This window comes from Ziziphus jujuba, chromosome 12 (genome assembly GCF_031755915.1).
Source record: "Ziziphus jujuba cultivar Dongzao chromosome 12, ASM3175591v1".
Taxonomy (NCBI): Eukaryota; Viridiplantae; Streptophyta; class Magnoliopsida; order Rosales; family Rhamnaceae; genus Ziziphus; species Ziziphus jujuba.
In genome coordinates this window covers 18,944,271-18,954,376 of record NC_083390.1, presented here as the reverse complement: position 1 = coordinate 18,954,376, position 10,106 = coordinate 18,944,271, and the positions used below count along the sequence as shown (strand labels likewise).

General features: G+C 32.7%; 2 protein-coding genes across 3 annotated transcripts; both read right to left on the bottom strand.

The window, feature by feature from the left end:
* Positions 1-427: 427 nt before the first annotated feature.
* LOC107429253 (adagio protein 3) lies at positions 428-4,799 on the bottom strand. 2 transcript variants are annotated; one of them, XM_025078613.3, is made up of 3 exons: positions 4,393-4,533; positions 3,500-3,590; positions 428-2,360 (listed from the first exon to the last, which is right to left on the bottom strand). In XM_025078613.3, exons 1-3 carry the CDS (start codon positions 4,484-4,486, stop codon positions 755-757), a joined length of 1,791 nt encoding a protein of 596 aa, XP_024934381.3. In that variant the 5' UTR covers positions 4,487-4,533; the 3' UTR covers positions 428-754. The 2 variants fall into 2 exon arrangements, with proteins under 2 accessions (XP_024934381.3, XP_015895392.3); XM_016039906.4 differs by lacking the exon at positions 3,500-3,590 and having other exon boundaries at positions 4,393-4,799.
* Positions 4,800-7,232: 2,433 nt separating this feature from the next.
* Positions 7,233-8,658, bottom strand: LOC107429249 (uncharacterized). Its single transcript, XM_016039903.4, has 2 exons — positions 8,252-8,658; positions 7,233-7,641 (listed from the first exon to the last, which is right to left on the bottom strand). The coding sequence occupies exons 1-2, from the start codon at positions 8,591-8,593 to the stop codon at positions 7,462-7,464; spliced, it is 522 nt and encodes a 173-aa protein (XP_015895389.3). The 5' UTR covers positions 8,594-8,658; the 3' UTR covers positions 7,233-7,461.
* Positions 8,659-10,106: the final 1,448 nt, after the last annotated feature.

Genomic DNA, 10,106 nt, shown 5'->3' with positions numbered 1-10,106 from the left:
TTGTTGAGAACTCCAAAGAAAGCAAAGTTCGTAGAGTTCTGTTTTCCTTTTGTTGGATTATCTTGTTTCATCGTCAACTTTTAGAAATTTAACGTTTAACAAAATATTGTAACCAAAATAAAATATCACTCCCTTCTCTTTTTCACTGCGCAGCATAATCTTTTCCAAAGTTGAACCAGAAATTTATACAATTTCTAGAGGATATTGAGCAAATCATACGAACGAGAGCAAAATTCAGATTTTGGTCAATGAGGCAGACTCAAGTACATGGCAGGCGAGGCGAGTAGAGTCTGAGAGTAGGAAGACACTAGAAGGAGGAAACAAATTCTTAAAAGTCACAGAAAATAAGGAAATGAAAATTTTTTAAGTATAGGAGCTAATAAGCGACTGACTCATAAGCATGATGCTTAACTAAAAGGGCATCATCTAAAAGACAAGAGTCACTAATATACCACATGGGGATTCATGTTCTATGCTCAAAATGTACAACCATCAGATAGGCATGAAGATGTTGTCTTTATACAAGACATATTACAAACCTAAGCAACACCACAAATGCATCAAAAAACAAATAGAAACAAAAAAATAAATAAAAAGAAAAAGTCAGAAAATATAAAATGAAGCAAATATATGCAGCAGGAAGAAGTAGAACCTTGAGTCTGTCAAGCAGCATGCAGACCATGAAACAAAATTTTTTCTACCAAGGAATTTCTGAGAACTATATGTAACTTGCAGTTTGCACACACTATCATTATCACAGGTCCGAGTCCTGCCCGCTTGCTAAGCACAACTCATGCAATTCATTAAGTATCCACTCCTCCCCCGTGTGACCGCCCAATACGAGGACTCTAGTCCCTCCAACCACACAAGTGCTGTGACCCCAAGCAAATTTTGGTGGTTGCCCAGGAACATTGAGAATCCTCCATGATGGTTTTTCTTCAGAAGGATCCAGAAGGAAGAGCTGAGAAGGAGAGTGCAGTCCAGCAATGGAACCACCAAAGATGATAATCCTTCCACAAGGCATGCTGACAGCAACATGATCAAGTCTAGGGGGAGGAACAACAGCACTCTGGCTGCCCACCCCAGTAAATGCATTACACTCTAGTTGCCTCCATTGGGGCTCTTCGTCTTCTAAATCAATGGTATAAGCTTCCCCTGATCGCAGCCTCAAGTTCCCGCTCTTGGCAAGCCCGCCGAACATAAGAATTTTTGTCCGACCATAAACAGAAAGTGAATGTCCCAACCTAGAGGGAGGAGCCCATGATGTAGGAATCTCTCTCCAAGTTGGCTTGTCTGTGGTGAGATCCAATAAGTATGTGTCTCTAAGAAGTACGCCAGCATCAGTGCATCCACCCGAAACAACCAATTTAGAACCTTCAATTGTGCACGAGCTGTGCCACGATCTAGGGAGAGGGGGAGTTGCACCAGATACTTCTTTCCATGTTGGCTGTTGGGCATCCAAGTCAAGAACAAAAACATCATTAAGCAATCCTTGACGTCCATATCCTCCAAAAACTACCAACCAAGAACCATTCAAACATGAAAGAGTGTGACCCCAGCGTCCTGGTGGGGATGATTTCACACTCACTCGACGCCACTCTGGATTTGCAGCATCAAGATTGAGAACAAATGTATCATCCATTGGCTGCATATTAACTCCTTCACCTCCAAACAGTACAAGCCGATTTCCAGCAGCACAAGCACTAAAATTACACCGTGAAGGCTCCACTGCACCTCCAACTGTAAATTTTCTCCAACAAACAGCCTCAAGAGTTGTCAGTTCTCTGGCCAGGCGTCCCCACCCTAACTTATTAGTCATCAGTTCAAGTGTACCTGTGACTTCTCTTCCCCATGCATTTTGACACACCATCTTCCTCACATGCTCATTTTTTGTCAGTTGGCGGATCCTTCTGCAGACAGACCCGATGGATGCAACATCCCTTGGCGTCAAGCGCGAGAGTATGTTATGAGCTAAGACTTCATCAGAAAGCTGAAGAATTCCACATATTTCTTGATGCTGGCTTTTTGGTAATTGTCCCCTCATACGAGCATACTTACCTGACTGATTCAACTGCTGATTGCAAGTCTCCTTGAAAACTGGATATGACAGGCGATTCAGATCTATCTTTGCTTCAGAAAATATTTGAATACCTATAATGTGTGTCAAAGTTCCATCATCATCATGTATAGGTGCAAGTCTTAGCCTATTTACCAACGGTGTGCCGTCTTTCCTGAAATTGAGAAGCTCGCCCTGGAATTCAACACCTTCCTCAAGACATCTTCTAATCTCAGAGACAACTACAGGATCAACCAGTGGGTGCCGTCTCTGAGCACGAGGATCCCTATACTGCAAGAACCGACTGAAACAAAGTATTCATTCAATGGGTTAACCTTTAAATACCTTGCCTTAAAAAAAAATCAAAATTGATGATTGTTACAGAAATGCATATCCAAGACTAAATATAGATGTAAAAAAGCTCAAACACATTCAAACGGGGAAAAAGAAAAAAGAAAAAATAAATAAATTACAAAGAAGTATTTTAAGAGAGACCTTAAAAAGGCCACAGTAAAAAGAGCCTCCAGAGAAAAAAGCATATTTGGCAAAGATTATGACAGAAAGCTTCAAGCAGAGCACAAGAATCAAATCAACCAAGTAACAAAAATGATAACTGGAAATTGTTACCGCATCACAAATATGTTTATCTGAAAATGATTTTCACAAATGCACAGCAGAAACAGAGGGGGAATAGCATTTTTTGTTCAAAATGTACTTTTTTTTTGGCAATACTATCACTCAGTTACATCAAGAAAGCACTGCTCTGGTCTAACAAAATTTTATCCTTGTTTTCCCTTAGTCTTATCATGTAAAGTAACTAATGAAACTATTCAAGTCTCTAATTTCTTTGAACTGTTCCCTTCCACTTCAGCGACATATAAAAAAATCATCATTAACCAGATTTACTTATGATACCTTCAATGACCTTTAATATATTTCAGTAATTCATATCCAAATTTTGAGTCCTTAACTCCTTTTACCTTTTGAAGAATAGTAATTCTTTGGAGAAGCCTCAATTATAGAATACAGATATATTTTGCTGATAAGTACATTTAAATGGAAAAGAAAGTTCCTCATCTTTTAGGCTCTTCTATTTACAACTTTCTTGGCCCTAAGTCTACAATAACTTAATAAGGCTAGCTCCTTTTTTATCGTCCACATGCTGGATCCAAAAATCATATCCTTTCACGTTTCAAATGGGCAATTTTGGTAGAACTATCATCTTTAAGAAACTTGATACTGCCACTTTCAGGATTTGTAACTATTGATGATTTCTAGTACCAAATCTGCATCAAATCTTTCTGAAAGATGAAGATGGAAACCGATTTACATAATTTGACCAAAAGCAAATTTCATCAGGGGATTCTGCTGAACAATAACGAACTAGTAGTAAGCTATTTACATAAACTTGTAATACTACGAGGCCACAAGAATTCCATCTACCTTTCGAGAAGCAAATGAGTATTTTGTTGAAAATTGATATCTTTACCATTCAAAATTTCTCCAGCCTTACAATATGTCCATCTTCTAAGTCCTAAATCCAAGTTCAACAAGAGTACATGTAAAAATATGATGGTCTTAGAGACAAAATTAACTTCAAAATAAAAGGAAAAAATGAGGGATATGTTCATTAACTTCAAGTTTAATCTAATTATGAATTTTTATATTAAACTCGAGAAAATTATATATGTTTACTCCCGCGGTTCAACTCCGATAAAAAATATCATTTTTTGAAGCCAGACGCTACTGCATGGGCAAGAATACAAAAAGACTTCTCATTTTACAAATTTTTACTCTCCCCTGTCTCCTTTAGAAAACTATGCACAAATTATCAAACAGACATCAGCTTATCAACTTTTTTAGCGTCACTTAGCCTATGATTGTAAATCTTAGTAACTATTGTCCACTCATATCCCCCAATTACTTAACAACAACAAAACTACAGTTTTACAGTTATCAAATAGGGGAAGAGATAAAATAAAAAATTGTCATCTTTTAACAACATTTAAATTGTTGCAAATCAGATGCTCCAAAGCAATAACATTTTTACCCAATGACGCTAAAAATTTAAAGAATGTTGAGATTCACTTTAACCCCCCCCCCCCCAAAAAAAAAAAAAATTAAAATCAATTCAACAAAAAAGTCTAATTACGCCTGCTGCTTCAAGTAAAGTTTCATTTCTAAAACAGTGTAATTCTTCAAAACAGAACAGAGAACAGAGCATGAGAAACCCAAAATCATTCTTTTTTTCCCCATATTTTCCCAGCAAGCCAAAATATATGGGAAAAACATAATAATTTAAAAAACAAAAAAGAAGGAAAGATTGGAAACTGTACCAGTTTCGACCAAGGACCTCGTCTGCGCGGTAACCAGTGAAGATCTCAAAGACTTTGTTGACATAAATGATGGGGAAATCGGGCTCGAGAGCATCAGACACGACGAAGGAAGTGGGAGTCATTGGGTAGAAGAAGAACCCAGCCTCCAACGGAAGCTCGCTCTCTTGCTCATCTTCTTCCTCTTCTTCATCAATAACTTCTTTTGCCTCTGCCTCTTTTGCCCATTTTAGCCTCTTCCCTGAGCCTTGAAGAACCTTCGCTTTTCCCTCGTCGTCATCTTCTTCTTTCTTCGCCATAGCCATCCTGATTTTTTTTTTTCTTCCCTAAATCCTCTATCTCGCTCTCTCTCTCTCTCTCTCTCTCTCTCTGGCTCTGAGCAACTTTGAAGTGGTTGGACTCAGAGTTCCTCAATCAGATATTTTTTATATACGTTATAATTGTCAGACCAAAATGGTCGGCGTGGATCCTTAAATTGCGAAAATAACCTCCCGCTCTTTTGTCCCTTTAATTATGGTATCTTTTCCTCTCAAAAAAAAAAAAAAATGATATTTCTCTTCTTTTTTTTTTATATTAATATTTACCTTGTTAAAACTTACATAAACAAAATCGTATAGTAAATAGCTCCCATCTTAAATTACTATTTATTAGATTAAAATTTTAATATTAATTTATTAATTAACATGATATTTTTAATATTTAATAAATTATTAAATATTTAAAAAAAATTATTTTTGAATACACGTATAATTTTACTTAGATTTGTACGCTTACACAAGATGATGGGTTTTATGTCCCACCGCACCTTATGAAGCATACAGGCACCATAAAAGCAAGTGCGGTAAGTCTAGATTAAAGTCCGAGGTTGCATTAAATCCAGTGGAGTCTTATTTTTAGAATAAAATATATTGTAGTTATCGATTAAGAAACCAAAAAAAAAAAAAAAAAAAGAAAAGGGAGTGGCAAAATAGAAATAAAAAGGAAAAAAGGGGGTTAAAGTAGGGAAGGAAAGTCCACGTGGATAGAGTGATAATGGGGAATAGATATTTTAGAGTGGGAAAAAATATCCATGGGCGAAGATGGGTGGCAGCGGGCCCACGCATAGCTTCCACACGTCAGGTAATGGTTGCGGAAGATATTTTTTGGTTGCGTCTCGGATCCCTTTGGGTGGGATTTTGGCAGCTGCGGGAATCCCTACCTTGATTCCTGTGGTCCCGCTTCTTATTTGACCGTCCATTACTCCATGTCATATGCCTGTCGCTAATCTCTGTCTTATCCCAATCTTTCGGTTCAGGAAAAATATCATACTATTTACTTTTTTTTTTTTTAATTTAATTTAATTTTACTTTATTTAATATTTAGAATAAAGTTGAATTTGGTGATCGATTCCATAAACAACGAAAACCTTCTCATTACATCTCCTATATATAGTACACTATATTAAATTATAATATATTTTGTACCTAACTGCATAGTATAAAATATATTTTGTGCTGTCATACTATAAAGAGAAAGATTTAGACTAAGTTTTTTCTTTCTTTTTTTTTTTTTTTGATAATAATAACAATGAAAGTGATGATGTTTGACCAATAATCAACTTCCTTTGAGTTTCTTGCACTTGCTAACATATAGAAGAAGTTCCAATGGGAGACAGACAGCCTAATGAATAATATCAATGAGCAATTATTAGATTTATTTTACATGTATACTAAGAATTAGAGTATTATATTACATTAGTTTTGGGTTTTAATATTTTTTTTGTTAATATATCGGGTTTTTTATTGCTAAACCCATCAAAAAGAAACTAGCATTGTGTTAATTTAAACACATCAACCAATCAATCACCCAGCCTTAGTTTCTGTTTTATTATTAGATTCTAATCAATTTTAATAAAATTTTCTTCCTGTTCAAAAAATAAATAAATAAAGTACACCTTTTATATTACCCTTTTTTTTTTTTTTTTTGGTTTCTGAATTACCTTTTTAATTACTTATTATTAGTATTTTGAGTGTATATTAATTTTTTTTTGTCTTTAATTCTACAGGTCCAATCGTATGTATCTGAAGTATGATAATAACAGGTCCAATCATATTTTTCGGTGAATTCTACTTGTCCAATCTATGTATTTAAAGGACTGTATATTTGACCTAAATCGATTTACCAATAAAAACATTTCACCTAAATCGAGGTTGCTTTTATATAATAAAGACATGTACAATGGTTACGTTGATACGAAGTTGAATGTGGCTGAATCTACCAACAAATATAATAAAACATAAAGTCAAAAAAAAAAAAAAAAACAAAAATCTTCTTCTTAATTATTATTATTTTTTTTGTGAGGTTCGAATCAGCTCGTAGGGAAGCTAGGTTATTGGTGTCTTTACCATCTACTTCTTGATTATTAGTGATCAAAAGCAAATGAAAATGCATAGATTGATCATGTTGTGAGATATAATATATAGAAAGAGATATTGCGTGTCAGTAATGCTTGTGTTGTGTGTGTACACGAGTATATATTGGATGGAGAATTTAATGGTATATTAAACGTTGAAAGTGTCATATTAATTAATTATTTAATATTAAAATTTTAATTAGATAAAAAATAATTTTTATAAATTGAGATGACTTAAATATCATATCTTATTTAATTTATGTTTTATAAACTATCATCTACAGTTATTATCAACTCAATTATTCTGAAAAGATCTATTAAATTTCCACATAACATCTTCTCAATACATTTCTAGCATAATACAGAATTTATGTTCGGGATAGATGAAAATCATGTATATATATATATATATATGTTTGTTTCTAGCATAATACAGAATTTATGTTCGGGATAGATGAAAATCATGTATATATATATATATATATGTTTGTGCAAGTGTGAATGTGTTTATATTAAGTTTTACATGCAAAATGCAATTCGTATTAAAGCTATCAGCCCACTATTAACTTTGCATGGTATTTTTGCCAGATGAAAATAAATTGAATAATGAGATTGAATCATCTTGCTGCAGCTCTTGGTGAAATATGAGACTAATAAAAATAAATTAAATAGCTTTAATTCTAATTGAGAAGGAGATTGGTTTTAAATGCTTCCCAGGTTAGGCCTTTCTGAAGGTACTCAATATTGGAAGGGTCAAAAGGTCCTTTCACTCTGTCTAAAGACTTTATCACTGCTCTAGCTGGGAGGATACTTTTTGATGGGTCTGGTGAAGTCCTATAGTTCAAGCATGACGAGAATCCCTGAAATATATTGCACAAATTCAAAATCAATATTAACCTAAAACTGCAAAAAGTTATATGATTCAAAAAAGTTTGATGCATGGAACAAATTAAATAATGGCCAAAAATAAAAATAAAAAATTAAGAAGAAGAATGTTACTACCAACAAACAACAAAAGACGTGTCCTAGTTCAGTCGCAAAGTCCAAAAAAAGAACTGAGTTTGAATCTCTCATTTCCATTTTAAAGAATAAAAAAAAAAAAGGAAACAAAAAAAGCATAGAGCAACATGGTGGCTGGAGAGATACAGATTCTCTATAACATAAGGTATTCGTTCTTTATTATTTGTAAAACTTTGAAGTTGTAGTGATCCTAGAGAATAAAATGAAAAATTAATGGTTTTCTCAAACAATAACCCAAAGTTCAAGCCCCATTTATTCCAATAACCTAGAGAAAATGCAAATTTGGGAATCAAAGTGTTGTAAACTTGCATCATATTATGGTTATTATCACATTGTTCTTCTTTTGCTTTATTTATTTGCTTTTTTACTGATAAGAAATATTGTCATTCAAGCTAACCCCTACCATAAATATTCTTAGAAGACATTTAAAAAAAAAAAAAAAAAAATCACCTTGAAGATAAGCACTTCCACATCTTGTTGATCCACAATTGCGTGGACAATAAGTGCTTCTCCTCTGGCATTCTGACTGTACATCTCCAGCATTGCTATCTCCTCGTTATGCCCATACTCTTCACCATCATCTTCCTCCTCCTCATCCTCTTCATATCTCACTCTGCGCCTTGCAGCGCAGGGAGTGCTCAGAACTCGTACTTGGTTCAAATTCTGAGCTTGAAAGCTGTAATTTGTACTATTATTGAGCCTGTTTGGAGGAACAGTTTGCCTTGAAGCAAAAGCAAACACAGGGGTTGAATATGAAGATAGCAGAGAGCGTGTTCCCAAGTGATTCAACATCAGCAATGAAGCCTGTTCGTAGAATTGTCCCTCAAACTTTTAGTTTTAGCCACTCGAATTTTAGAGATAAGGTGTAAAACCCATATATCCTATTGCCCTCTCAATTTTTACCTTAAGAATTAAGATTGGTAAAAATATAATTCCACTTAAAATTCATTTTTGTTAGGCCGACAGGTTGAAATACCGTGTACTTTTTTTTATGGAGTTCTAACACTATAGCAATTTTTAAAATATTATATGAAATAAATAAACTAACCTTCTTTTATGTCACTAATTCAAATTTTAGCTATTTAGATTTGACATACTTGAAGCAATTTGATTTAACCATTTTTTTTTATATATTTATTAATTGGGGGTGACGAGATTATTTTAACTTTAAACCTAATTGAATTTAGAATGTGAAAGTTAACATTAGTGGTAAACTTGAAATTTGATAAATTGGATTTCAAGAAATGCAGTTTTAACTAGGATCTTCTCAATTTTATAATTTTGCATTTTTTTAATCCCAATAATATAAGAGGTCCGACTCTATTTTATATCAAACAAATACTTAACTATCCTTATTTTAATTCACAACTCAAATAGCTTTGAGGGTTGGTTCGGATTAAGGTGACTAGGTATTGTTTGGCGACGTCAAAAAAATTTAGTTTTTAGTTTTCGTTATTTAATTGTATGTAATTTATTTATATTAAATTTTAATATGTGATAGTTAAAGTTTGTTAGATGTTTAAGTTAAAAAAGAGAAAATAAAACATAAATATAAAAATGAGTACAACTTCAAATTGTGTTTTTTTTTCCCCCCCTCTTTTCTTCAAGTTTTTAGTTTGCCATTAATTAATGCATTTAATTTAAATTTTTTTTTTTTACTAAAATGCGTGTAGTTTATTTAGATCAATTACATGCTAGTATATATTAGTGGTAGTTAGAGTTTGTTAGAAATATCAATTAAATCCAAATGTAAAAGAAGAAAAAAATAAAAACAAAAACTAAAAACCAACATATTTTCAAATGGTGTTTCATTTTAGTGTTTATGTTTTTTTCATTCTCATTGAATTTATGACTATTTAATATGCTTAACTACTACTAACTGATATTAATAAATAATTAAAATAAACATATTATACTCAATTTAGTGGAAAAAAAATAAAAGACTAATCTCATTAACAAGGTAATAAAAAAACAAAAAATAAAAACTAAACTCATAAGTAAAGTAATTGAGTGTTTCAATTTAAAATGACATTTGGGTACAACTCATCAACCTTGAGCTAATATATAATTAAATGAAGTGAGTTATATCAAATGAGATTGGATCAAGATGATAAGTATCTATCAGTAATATTTAAAATTTCAATATTGATGGAAATAGTAAAAGTTTAAATATGAAAATATTAAAAATTATCAAAAATCGATAAAAAAAAAGGATAAAAATTTATGCAAATTTATTTTTAAAAAATAAATTTTTTTATTGTAATTTTGGGATTAACTTATTTAATCAATCAATTATCAAATTAAC